The 13,302-nt window shown below is 39.1% G+C and overlaps 1 protein-coding gene and 1 long non-coding RNA gene across 4 annotated transcripts in view; one reads left to right on the forward strand and one right to left on the reverse strand.

Moving 5' to 3' along the window:
• frmpd1a (FERM and PDZ domain containing 1a) overlaps positions 1-10,963 on the forward strand; it is a 100,071-nt gene extending 89,108 nt beyond the window's left edge. For both annotated transcript variants that reach the window (XM_043706677.2, XM_087994766.1), the window contains exon 16: positions 7,891-10,963. In XM_043706677.2, coding sequence (XP_043562612.2) covers positions 7,891-10,208 — 2,318 coding nt within the window. In that variant the 3' untranslated portion in view covers positions 10,209-10,963. The remainder of the gene's footprint in view (positions 1-7,890) is intronic.
• LOC148151824 (uncharacterized) overlaps positions 1-13,302 on the reverse strand; it is a 68,728-nt gene that overhangs the window by 35,706 nt on the left and 19,720 nt on the right. The gene's annotated exons all lie outside the window — the stretch shown is intronic.

Below are 13,302 nucleotides of genomic sequence, written 5' to 3' on the forward strand. Positions count from 1 at the left end.
AATGATAATCTGGGACAGAATTAACAGTACTAGGATAAGTGTAAGCTAATTATGTAAAGCAAGCATCAATTTAGAGTCATAGAGATATACAGTACGGAAACAGACTGTTCAGTCCAACTTGTCCATGCCAACCAGCTATCCTAAATTAATCTAGTCCCATTTGCCAGCACTTGGCCCATATCCCTCTAAACCCTTTTTATTCATATACCAACCCAGACGCCTTACAATTGTACCAACCTCCACCACTTCCTCTGGCAGCTTATTCCATACACACACCGCCCTCTGCATGACAAAATTGCCCAGTAGGTCCCTTTTATATCTTTCCCCTCTCACCTTAAGCCTCTGCCCTCTAGTTTTGGACTCTATAACCCTGGGGAAAATTCTTGTCTGTTTACCTATCCATGCCCATCATGATTTTATAAACTTCGATAACATCACCCTCAGTCTCTGATGCTCCAGAGAAGATAGCCCCAGCCTATTCAGTGTGTTTAAAGGCAGATAATTTTTACATAACTTGTATAAGAGGCAATAAAGAGGGTTGTTGAGGGTAATGTAGTTAATGTAACGTATATAAAGTGTTTGATAAGATATCCCAAAGTAGGTTTGCTATCAAATTTGAAAACCTTGGAATACATAAAAATGAAATGTCTGAGGGACTCTAAATGCGTAGCAGTAATTGCTTGTTTTTGGACTGGGGGGAGAAGGTGTTCAGTGATGTTTCCCATGGTTAAAAAATAGGATCACTGTTTTTCTTGATAAATTTTAGACATCAGTGTAAGCTTTAAGAGGATATGAAATGGCTGTGAAATGGACAGACATGTGGCAGATGACATGTAATGCATTTAATATTTTTACATTGTGAGTGTGTTCGATCCAGAATGTGCTACCTGAAGGTGTGGTGGAAATAGATGTAATCATGGCTTTCAAGAGATAAAGGGTGCAGGAAAGATTTACAAGATTGGTCTCAGGGATAAGGGATTCAAATTTGATCAGCAGAGTTGTACAAGTGAGACTGTTCACCTTCGAGAAGTGATGTTGAAAGGATGAGCGATCTAGACAGAGCAGATACAAAAAAATCAGAGGAGGAATGGAGAACCTGAGGACTCAAATTTAAAATGACTGGTGAAGTAGCAAAAGAGAACATAGAAAAACCTTAATATGCAGTTGGCGGCGGTGGAGGAAGATTCAGTCATGTCTTTGAAAAGAGAGTTGATAGTAAAAGTTAAAAATCACACAATAGCATGTTAAAGTCCAACAGGTTTATTTGGAAGCACTAGCTTTTGGGGCGCTGCTCCTTCATCAGATGGTTCATCACAACCGCCTGATGAAGGAGCAGCGCTCCGAAAGCTAGTGCTTCCAAATAAACCTGTTGGACTACAACCTGGTGTTGTGTGATTTTTAACTTTGTCCACCCCAGTCCAACACTGGCACCTCCACATCATTGATAGTAAAAAGGAGACCAATGGTAGTAGTTGATCAGTGCATGGGATAAGGTTATAAGGTTGTAAAGAATAGTTGAAAGGCTCAGGTTTGGGAGTGTTTAGAAAAAAACACTTGGGCGATCAAAAGCCAGGTGAGAAGTATAAAAAGAATAGGAGAATGAACTAACCAGGAAATTAAAAGAAAATCTGAAAAGTTTTTAAATTTGTGAAGAAAGGAAGAGGGTGGCTAAACTAAATGTTGGTCCCTTGGAGGAAGAGACAGGAGAAATTATTATTTGTACCCATCTTCACAGTAGAATACACAAATACATAAGAGAACTGTTGATTAATCAAGGAGCTAATAAGGGTGAGGAATGTAAAAGTGATTAATATTAGCGGAGGAAATGTATTAGAGAAACTCAAGAGACTAAAAGCTAACAAATCCTAAACTCTGATTATCTACATCCTGGGGTTCCAAAAGAGGTAGCTATAGAGATAGTGGGTGCAATAGTTATGATTTTGCAAAACTCCATTTTAAAAACACCAGTCCAGCATATTAGAAGTCGGTAAATGTAACATTGCTCTTCAAGAAAGAAGGGAGAGGGACAACAGGGAATGACATGGTAGTTATCCTGACAATAGTTGCTGGGAAAATGTTGGAAACTATCATTAAGGAAATCTTAATTATGCATTTAGAACAACATAAAAGGATAAGACAGCACCAACATGGTTTTATGAAAAGGAAATGGTTTAATTAATTTATTAAAGCTTCTTGAGGATGTGATTACTGCTGTCCATTTTATTCTTGGTTGAGTGACAGGAAACAGAGTAATGGCTGATGGGTATTTTTCAGCTAGAGTGAGGTTTACAATAAGTGTTCCCTGTGGTTGATACTGGGGATTTTTGTTGCAGGAGATAGTTTCAAATCTTGCAGATGTCACAAAATTCAGAAGAATTATAAATGTAAGAAGACGGTTCAGAAAACATTGACAACTTAGTGATGTGGGTATTTGGGGCAGATAAATTCATTGTAGAAAAGTGTGGGTGGTGCAGTTTGGTAGGAAAGAAATGGGCAGACAATATAAGATCTCCTTCCTATCGGAAAGATGTGGTGAAACTTGAAAGGGTTCAGAAATGATTTACAAGAATATTGCCAGGGTTGGAGGATTTGAGCTATAGGGAGAGGTTGTTTTCCCTGGAGCAGCGGAGGCTGAGGGCAGACCTTATAGAGGTTTACAAAATCATGAGAGGCATGGATAGGATAAATAGACAAAGTTTTTTCCCTGGTGGGGGAGTCCAGAACTAGAGGGCATAGGTTTAGGATGAGAGGGGAAAGATATAAAAGAGACCTAAGGGACAACTTTTTCACGCAGAGTGTGGTACATGTATGGAATGTATGGAATGAGCTGCCAGAGGAAGTTGTAGAAAGATTGTGTTGGGATATCTGGTCGGCATGAACAAGTTGGACCAACTTGTTGTACATCTCTATGACTCTGTGATTCTATAAGGGATACAATTTTTAATGTCTGCAGGAGCAGAAAGAACCAGTTGTTTGTCTGCATAATTCATTAATGGTGCCATGACAAGTAGAAAGAGCTGTTTATAAAGTATGCAGTAATCGGGTCTTCATTAATATGGACATAGGGGTCAAGAGCAGGGAGGCTATTCTGAACCTATACAGGACACTGGTTATATCTCAGTTGGAGGATGGCATACAGTTCTGGGTGCCACACTTTTAGAAGGATATGAATGCATTGGACAGGGTACAGAAAGGTCTATGAGAATAGTTTCAGCGATGAGAAATTTCAGTTGTGAAGATAGATCAGAGAGATTGAGACTGTTTTGCTGGAGAGGAGAAGGCTGATGGGAGATTTGATGGAAGTTTTAGAAATTGTGAGTGGTCTGTACAGAATAGACAGGGAGAAAATTGTGCCTGCTCTTAAAGGGATTGAGAACCAGAGGGTACACCTTTAAGGCATTTTGCAAAAAATGCAAATGCAAAGTGAGAAAAATGAAATTCATGCAGCACATAGTTAGGATCTGGAATGCACTGCCTGGAAGTGTGATGGAGGGAAGGTGAATTAAAACGTTTGAGAGGGCATTGAACAATTATTTAAATTGAAAACAAATGTGCAGAGTTATGGAGAATACGCAGGAGTCTGACAATAGGATAAAAAAGCTCAGACATTCAGTACAGACTCAATGGGCCAATTGGGTATCCATCTGTACCATGACAATTCTGTGATTCCGTGTGGGTGAGAAATTATTCACTTTGGTAGTAAGAATGGCAAAGTAAATCTATAAAATGTTTGAATATTCGTGTATAGAGAGATTGGGTGTACTGGTGCATGGAACTCAGAAAGTTATCATGCAGGTACAGCAACAATTAAAGTAAAGGCTCTTTTACTTTATTGCAATGTGATGGGAGTATAAGGATAAGGAAACAGAGGAGAATAAAGGGATTTTATAAATATGTTAAGGACAAAAGGGTAACTAGGGAGAGAATAGGATCCCTCAAAGATCAGCAAGGCAGCCCTATGTGTGGAACCACAGGAGATGGGGGAGAAATTAAATGAGTATTTTGCATCAGTGTTTACTGTGGAGAAGGACATGGAAGATATAGAATGTGGGGAAATAGGTGGTGACATCTTGAAAAAAACATCCATTGTACAGAGGAGGAGGTGCTGGATGTCTTAAATGCATAAAAGTGGATAAGTCCCCAGGACCTGATCAGGTAGGTGTACCCTCGACCTTTGTGGAAAGCCAAGGAAGTGATTGCTAGGCCTCTTGCTGAGATATTTCTTTCATTGATAGTTACAAGTGAGGTGCCGGAAGACTGAAGGTTGGCAAACGTGGTGCCACTGTTTAAGAAAGGTGGTAAGGAAAAGGCAGGGAACTATAGACCAGTAAGCCTGACATTGGTGGTGGGCATGTTGTTGGATGGAATCCTGAGGGACAGGATTTACATGCATTTGGAAAGGCAAGGGCTGATTAGGGATAGTCAACATGGCTTTATATGTGGGAAATCATGTCTCACAAACTTGATTGAGTTTTTTGAAGAAGTAACAAAGAGGATTGATGAGGGCAGAGCGGTAGATGTGATCTATATGGACTTCAGTAAGGCATTCAACAACGTTCCCCATGGGAGACTGGTTAGCAAGGTTAGATCTCATGGAATACAGGGAGAACTAGCCATTTGGATACAGAACTGGCTCAAAGGTAGAAGACAAGAGAGTGGTGGTGGAGGGTTGTTTTTCAGACTGGAGGTCTGTAACCAGTGGAGTGCCACAAGGATTGGTGCAAACTACATGATCATAAACAAGGCGGCATATGAAGTGCAAAACATGTAAGACAGCACAGTAATTCCTGACACTTCAAGACAATAGTGGTGTACAAATTACAGTGTAATAAAAGAATGATAATTAAGAAAACGTTGTTCTAGCATTGTTCATGAAGAGCAGGTAGTTGAATGTTGTTACTGGTAATGGTGATATTGGTAATTGAATATATTTTTTTGAGAATTGTACGTTTGCAGGCTGATTGAAGCACCTTTGTCCTGATTTCTTTTTTAAGCAGTTTGCAGCAGAGAGGGATCTCTGTTTCATTGTTCTGTTAGCTGACTTGAAGCATTTCGAGTAAGAAAATTCCTTTACAAGCAACAAGGGTGACAATGGCATAGTTCTTCAATTGTGACCCTCACAGCCCACTAATGCCTGAATTATGGTCCACAGAAAGGCCTTCAGTACCACTAGTCCACTACTGTAGAGTTGAAGCTGGCTATTTCATTCCTGTCCTTGTACATTATTTTCAGGGAAAAATACAAAATGTGTCTGTAATTTGCATGAGTGACTTAGTTTTGAGCAGGAGCTCATCGGCTCCTCCCATTATCGTCGTACTCACAAGAGATCACAGTACAGTCTGTTCTCTTACTCCTTTCGCTGTTATATCCCATCAATCCCACACTAAATCTTATTCAGTTAATCTTTAAATTTATATCTGCCGTCATTTTATCTCAGTAATTGTAGTCTTTTTAAAAAACACAGATTTTGGAAATAAGGACTAAAAATATCCCCAGTACTGTTGATATTCTGAGCTGTGGTCTTGACAGGCACTTATCCTTCTGGAAATCGAAATACAATACATTCATCAGTTTCCTTTTATCCATGGGACATGCTCCTTCCTCAAAGAACTCTCATAGATTGGTTAAATGTGATTTCCCATTCACAAAACCACGTTGATGCTACCTGATTATTGAGAGTTTATCCAAGTGGCCTGTTATAACTTCTTTAATAATAACTTCTGACATTTTCCCTATGCAGATGTTAAGCCCGTCATTCCCTGCTTCCTGCCCTCCTCCCATTTGAGTAAAGAAATTACATTCACTGTCTTCCAGTTTAATAGAATTTTTCCTGAATCTCAGGAAATTTAGATAATTAAAACTAAGGCAACAACTATCTCACTGTGGGGGGGGGGGAGGGAGGTCCCCGAATTACGAACATCCAAATTAGAGACACTAATGTATTCAAACATGATCCCGGGATGTATTAATTTTAATTTTAAAGATCTGATAGATGGAAGTTACTTACAAATGGTTATTTTACATTTTCCTGCATCGCACTCTGACTAGTCGTTTCTTTTAAGATTCTTGAATAAAGTCCATCAGAACCTGGGCACATGTCAGGCTGCATCTCCAACAAATTACTCAATACCACTTCTTTGCTTCCCATCTTTTCATTTCATGACTTGTAGCTGCGTCTGAAATGCTATTTGTATACACAATAGCGAAGACCGATACAGTTACACTAGCATTAGTGAACTATTTGGGCATTTTTGACTAACTGGCAACTTTTACTAGTAACCTTTTTTTTGTAGCCAGCATAAATGACCTTGTTTGTTTCATTAAACTCCCACCTTGCAATGATAGATTTTGGTCTTGGAAACCTTTGGAGTAGCTGCCCAGACCTATAACTGGAGCAGGAGAATCAACGTTTTGGGATTTCCCGATGAAGGGCTTATGCCCAAAACGTCGATTCTCCTGCTCCTCGGATGCTGCCTGACCTGCTGTATTTTTTCAGCACTACACCCTCGACTCTGATCTCCAGCATCTGCAGTCCCTCCTTTCTTCTAGATCTACAACTGTCCAAATTGTGAAGGAGGGAGTCGGCCATCATGAATCACAGCAACATTCTAGCAAAGCTTGACCTGTTGAACCTAAGTAGAGCAAGCAGAAGTGCCATTTCCTCAGGACACTAGTGGTTGGCTCCTAACTGCAACATAGCTTTCATTGAAAAAACAGAAACGACATGTTGTTGAGTAGCTGAAATTGTCATTAACCGTGTAACATTCCTTGTTGCCAAGCAGCCAAACCCTAGTTCAGTCTACTGTCTCAAAGAGAGCTGAAACTGTAGACTAATGTAGGAAGATAGTGTTGTAACTATAGACAGGATAGTGGACATTTAGCAGCATGATATTCTAGGTAAGGTTGCAGAACAAGAGTACACTGGAGGCACTGGAACGGGTGCAGAGGAGGTTTACCAGGATGTTGCCTGGTATGGAAGGAAGATCGTATGAGGAAAGACTGAGACACTTGGGGCTGTTTTCATTAGAGAAAAGACGGTTTAGGGGTGACTTGATTGAGGTGTACAAGATGATTAGGGGGTTAGATAGGGTTGACAGTGTGAACCTTTTCCCGCGTATGGTTTCGGGTATTACAAGAGGGCATAGCTTTAAATTAAGGGGGGGTAGATATAGGACTGAAGTTAGGGGTAGGTTCTTCACTCAGCGAGTCGTAAGTTCATGGTATGCCCTGCCAGTAGCAGTGGTGGACTCTCCCTCTTTATGGGCATTTAAGCGGGCATTGGATAGGTATATGGAGGATAGTGGGTTAGTATAGGTTAGGTGGGCTTGGATCGGCGCAACATCGAGGGCCAAAGGGCCTGTACTGCGCTGTATTCTTCTATGTTCTATGTTCTATGTTCTATGTTCTATTTTGGTATATCTTCCCATTGAGGCACAATGCTGGCAAGGGCACAAGCATTTAACCAATGAATTCTTGATCCATTGAAAAATCCACTTATAAAAATTCACCCTAATGTGTCTCTAGAATCACTGGAATAAATCATTTCAAGGGGCAACTCTAGCACAATAAAGACATTTGCTACACTCACCATAAAATAGAAAGGAATATAGAAACTTGAGGTTTTGCTCCTTATCCGTTATTCAATTCATTTTATTTAAGATAGGACAGTTCCTCTTTGTACAGCTCTATTGGTAGATTCAAGAATTTATTTCAAATACAGGTTGATTTATTAACAATGGAGCCCAGTGATTACATGTATATGCTAAGAGTCATGTAAATGAAAATTAAACTGCTCTGTTACCTGGAAGAATAGTCACTGTTGTTTGATGTTTGGAGAAAGGATAAACAATATGTCAACAAATTAAATATTTTCTTTTGTTTTCTTGGTAGAGTTGGAGTCTGCTAAAATTAAGAGGATTGAAGCAAAACAGAATATGCAGATAAGTCCAAGTCTTTATAGCACAGGATTGGGCATCAAATCTGTTGAATGCATCAAAGGGAAAGCAGAAGAAATAAAATACACAACTACAGGAAAAAGACATTTTGCATCTGATGACATATATGATGTAAAAGCTGTTCAATTGCAGTGTCATTCAAACAAAGATGGAGATCATATGTGTTGTTATGAAAAGGAACATCGTATAACAAAAATGCAGCGAACGCTTACTCTTTCTTCTTTGACAAGTATCGAAAATGAACCTGCCTTGTTTGAAACTAAGCCTATTGGTCCATTAAAATTCATTTCCACCTGTGCCAATAAAAAGGTTCAATCAGATTTAATGGAAATGGAGCCAGATACCATGGAAACGAAGTCAGTCACAGAAACAATACCCATCATTACTCCAGTTTCAGTCAGACGTTACCCATGTGATTCAGGCATGAGAGAGGAATGGGCTTCTCATACAGAGACTAAAGCAGGAGAAAAATTAAACAAACTTTCTCTTAAAGCTCAGCTGTCTGGAGCTGACTGCACCAATGTGGAGGAGTGTTCAAGTCCTTCAGGAGTAATTCTAGAGCTTGCTCATGCATACTCACAGAATCTAATAGAAGATAAGATGCATAATATTACCACTGTGTCTTGCGCTGATGAACAACAAACCACAAACACAATTAGCATAAAAGACAAGGAGCAAGATGAAGCAATTGTCAAAAACAACACAGTCCTAGAAATGGGAGATGAACATGCTCAGTGGATGGACAAGAATCAAAGTGGAACTGCATTCAGGCAAACTTTATATCAAGTAAACTCCAAGGAAAATATATTCATCTCTGAAGAAGTGGTTAAAAATAGTCAAAGAGGAGGATCATGTTACCAAAATGATGATGGCAGTATAACTTCACAGATATATTCTGTGATGTCTACAGGAGATCTGACAGCACTGTCAGAAAACTCAGTACTGGAAGAGGAAATCTCCAGCAGGAGGAACTCATCTGAGACAGACAAAGAAAGCAAAGATGCTTACTCCCTTGACATATCCAGGTTACTTCTGAATTTAAACCGAGTCTCTTTTAAGACATTCGGCATGGTTAAACATTTGGGATCACCACACTTAGAACCAAAGATTGAAACTTGCGCAGTGAGGTCTCTTAACATTTCTGAGTGCAACACGGAGCCTGCAGAAGACAGCTCGAAAGATTACTTATCAAAAACAGAACAGATCTCTAACCAGACTGAGGCAAGCATAAATGAGACCAGTACATCGATAATTTGCCCTCAAGATAGAAACCTTCCTCAGGAAATATCTTCACTGACAAATACACCAAGGCAGCTTTATGAAGTAGACAACTCAATCATTCAGGAATCCGCAACTGCAACTCAGCAAAATGAATGTCCCTCCACCAAATTGAGCTGTCTCCAACAAATAAAAGATAAACACCGTTTGAATGTTGACTCCAGAGTTCAAGCTGTCCTCACAACTGACTTGGATAAGGAAATAGATGAACCGCTCCCAATGGCTGATAAGGACACTTGTAGCTGTAAGATAGTATATGGGAATTGTTTTAGAGCACAGGGCACTGATGTTAATGACGAAAGCAAAGATTTAGCATATTCCATACAGCCGTGTTCACCAAAGACCACCCCACCCGATTCAGGAAACCACCTCTCTCAATACCTCACCACATTTACTGGGCAAAGTGAGAAATCCATGCTTACCAGTTGCTCCTTTGATTTTCCTAAAACTGATCTTACACCAAAGCTCGAAGGCTCCATTCTGTCACAATTCAAGGCTAAAAGATATAGCATGCCGAATGGATTCCATCTGATACAGAACGATACCATGGAGCTACTCAATGTGCTGAAAGAATTCCCCAGAGAAAGTCATATTGAGGAAGAATGTGCAATACTTACTTCATCAATAAAAGAGAAATTATATACTGAAAGTGGAAAACTGATGTCTGCTTGCCAGAAGGGCATTAAAGTAGACCAGGCTCCTGTGGAGATGCTCCTGGGAGTTTCTGAAAGTTTCCAGGCCCTCATACAGCTAACAGCAACATGTCTCCAGTTCACAACCTGCATGCATTGCGCAGAACGTCATGCCGAAGTGGTCAATAACTTAAAAGAGGTTTCTTTGACTTATAAAACCTTTGTGCAAATCTCTGAGGATGCATGCAGCAGGAAGTGTGATGACTTAAGCATGAAACTCCTGGCTCAACAGTGTACTGCACTGACTGCTGGGGTTTTCTGCCTGACACAGCCATTCAAATGATTCACCCCTGAAACAGAAAACAGTGTTTGTGAAGTTTGGGACATGAGAGAATATAATTAGAAAAATCTAAAGAAAGATGTAGAATTGTGTGGCAAGTACATGACATGCACTAAACTCATCCCCTGGAAAAACATGTGTACTACAATATGACACATTGATTGGCATTGACCACATAACTAACAACAATCAGAACTGATGCAAGACGTGTCCTGTTTCTATGAAGTACTCTGCTGATTCTTCAGACTTCTATATGCATCATACAGACAGCATTTTAGTGCTGCCCTTTCAACCTGAAACTGAGGTCTGAATTCATTCCATTGGCTGTTGGGATCTGAAGGTTTCAGGTGCTTCCCATCGTGTTTCCAGAGGGGACCAGGTCATGCTACAAAATTCCATATCATTTGATATGAGTTGATACCAAATAAGCAATCTCATCCAGAGGGACCCAGTTGATAGCTCTCGAAATGAAAATATTATGTCTGCCCACGTGTGTCTGTGCATGAGTGCATTTGTGTATGTATGCAGTGTGTGTGTGTGTGAACGCTGAGGTAAGAAGGTGCTGTCTTGAGACTGTTGATAAAGTACGCAGTGAAAAATAGTGGAAATATAAGAATTTTCCCTTAGTGTCTATCTCACGTTCTGTGTGTTTGATATTAGCACTAGATACTTTAAGCTGTAGAATGTTTCAGTCTTTGAATTTGACATTGTTTGTCGCAATAGCAAAATATATGGTATTAAAGAATCTTATTTCCATATTACAGTGTTAAACAGTGATCATTGGATTTCCTCAGGATGGCGGGAGACAGGTTGCATTATCTATCACTTGCTAGGGTTTACTAGAAAGGCTTTCTTAGTTAGTTGATATATTTGTGTAATTTCTATCTGAATAGAAAGAGGCTAGGATTTTAGGATACAGAGATTAAATGGGCAATGCTGCGAAAGATCATTAATTCTCTCAGTGGTTTATAACAACAGAAAAACTTAAACTATCACCTCACCAATTCTTTTGACATGCCAATGCTGATTATATCAAGATAGAAGCCATTATTTGTCACATACAAGGCTGTAAAAATTCTAAGTTTCTTAGTAGTGATACACATGGTCTGGGACTAACTCCTTGATGCACAGCACTGAAAGAGCTCTTGAACACAATTATGTTATACTGAGGCTGACAATTTGCCCATCATTAAAACTAAGGTATTGAAAATTGTTGCTTGCAATTCTGGGTCTACAGTTTCCCTACAATTATCAGACCCTAGATGGGGAGTGTTGGTTAAGGAATCACCTTTGTGATAATGGATGCCCAAGACAGCTTTTAATCAGAAAATTTTCCTTGTTTTTCTTTTAATGGTTCAAAACTCATACAACCTTGAATAAAAAGGCAACAAAGACTATACTTTCACAGTCATTTAGTTTCCATGCTAAATGACTTCATGACTCTAAATTAACATGTATTTATTATTATTAAATAGAACTGTGATTTTAGGCATAATCTATGGGGACCACAGACATGTCTGTCTGTTGCAGAGTTCCATGTGGTTATACAGTTTGAAGGGTACCTGTCTGCATTAAGCATAGCAAGGCAAAAATTCAATCCTTTATGTGCAGGATTTGAACATCCATTGTTCATTTTATTCTACTCCAGACACTAATCATCCAGCCCAGTAAGCAAATCAACCCTCAGAGAGAGATATGAAGCACATCAATAAGATCATTATAAGGGACAAGGAATAATCCTTTTAGCTTACGTTATTGATTAGTATGAATTCAATATGAGTATTATTCACAGATTTCTACATAAATGGAACAGTTAGTGAAAATACAGCTGGAAATGACAATGGCCGCACAGTAAGTCCATTCACTAAAAAGACTGTTACATTGATCAACCAGTAAGTAGGTTAAATGAGTGAACCAAATCAACCTAGGTTGAAAAAGCATTTTCTGGTATTTTATTTAAAAAGGAAGAAATATAAAATTTTATGAGAAAACTAATATATAATTTTGTGATGTCAAAATCTGTCTTTGCACAATTCATTTCACCAAATTGCTCTTCATTTGTCAGGTTCTCACTTTCTTCTCCCACAAAGTACTGGTTCAAAGAATCAGACTGCATCGAAGAGGCCCTTCGGTCCATCAAGTATGTGCTGACAAAGCTACACTAAACCTACACTAGTCCCATAGCTTTGAATATTATGACATTTCAAGTCCTCATTCAAATACTTTATAAAGGTTGTGAAATTCATTTGAGGTGGAGTTCCACTGAAGAGTGCACAATTTTGTTGAGTGTAGGGAGAATGAGTGACACGAGGCTATCCTGCCCATGAGACCATTTCCAGCATACTCCCTACATCTGACATTGCACCATGGTTGGCTGTGTGGTTGGGGTGGAGGGCATTGAGTAATAATCAAAGTATGAACCCCAGCCCTTCTGTACTCTTTAGGTCAATGGTTAAAGATCAACTATAAATTAAGAGGAATCCTGATTCCACTGATTTGTTTGTCATCTAATAATATTCATAGGTTAAGGACCTTCCTGGTCTAATTATCTCATGAATGTTTAAGAGGCATTTAGACAGACACATGAACAAGCAGGGAGTAGAGGGATCTGGGCAATGTGCAGATGGGATCAGTTTTGAATGACAGAGCTATACTGTTGTGTGTGTAAATGTATGTATACTTTACACTGAGGAAGAAAACAATGAGTTCATATTAACTTTTTTCATTTGCACTAAAGCACAGATAACCATGATTTTTTTTTTGATAATCACAGCACTGCCATGAACCTAACAATACAGAAGTACAACAGAAAGGGCCTCACTTATATATCATAACGTGATTAAATTAAACTATCTAAAGACTGGAAGGGTAAAGTACTTCCATATCTGATGCCTTTGTTTTCACCAGTTGCGGAGGAGGAGCGAGCTAGAATCCAAATCTAGTAGTTCCAGTTCAAGTACAGTCCGTTCTGGATTCAAATGTGCAATATTGCTCTTTATTCAGCTCAGGCTAACACAAAATTAACAATATCACATAATATTCATTAGTAATATCTTAGTTTTCATAATAATAGTTTTCATCTACCTGTTTAATTTCC

Source organism: Chiloscyllium plagiosum, unplaced genomic scaffold (genome assembly GCF_037043375.1).
Source record: "Chiloscyllium plagiosum isolate Xiang-an unplaced genomic scaffold, Cpla_swu_hap1 HiC_scaffold_2, whole genome shotgun sequence".
NCBI lineage: Eukaryota > Metazoa > Chordata > Chondrichthyes > Orectolobiformes > Hemiscylliidae > Chiloscyllium > Chiloscyllium plagiosum.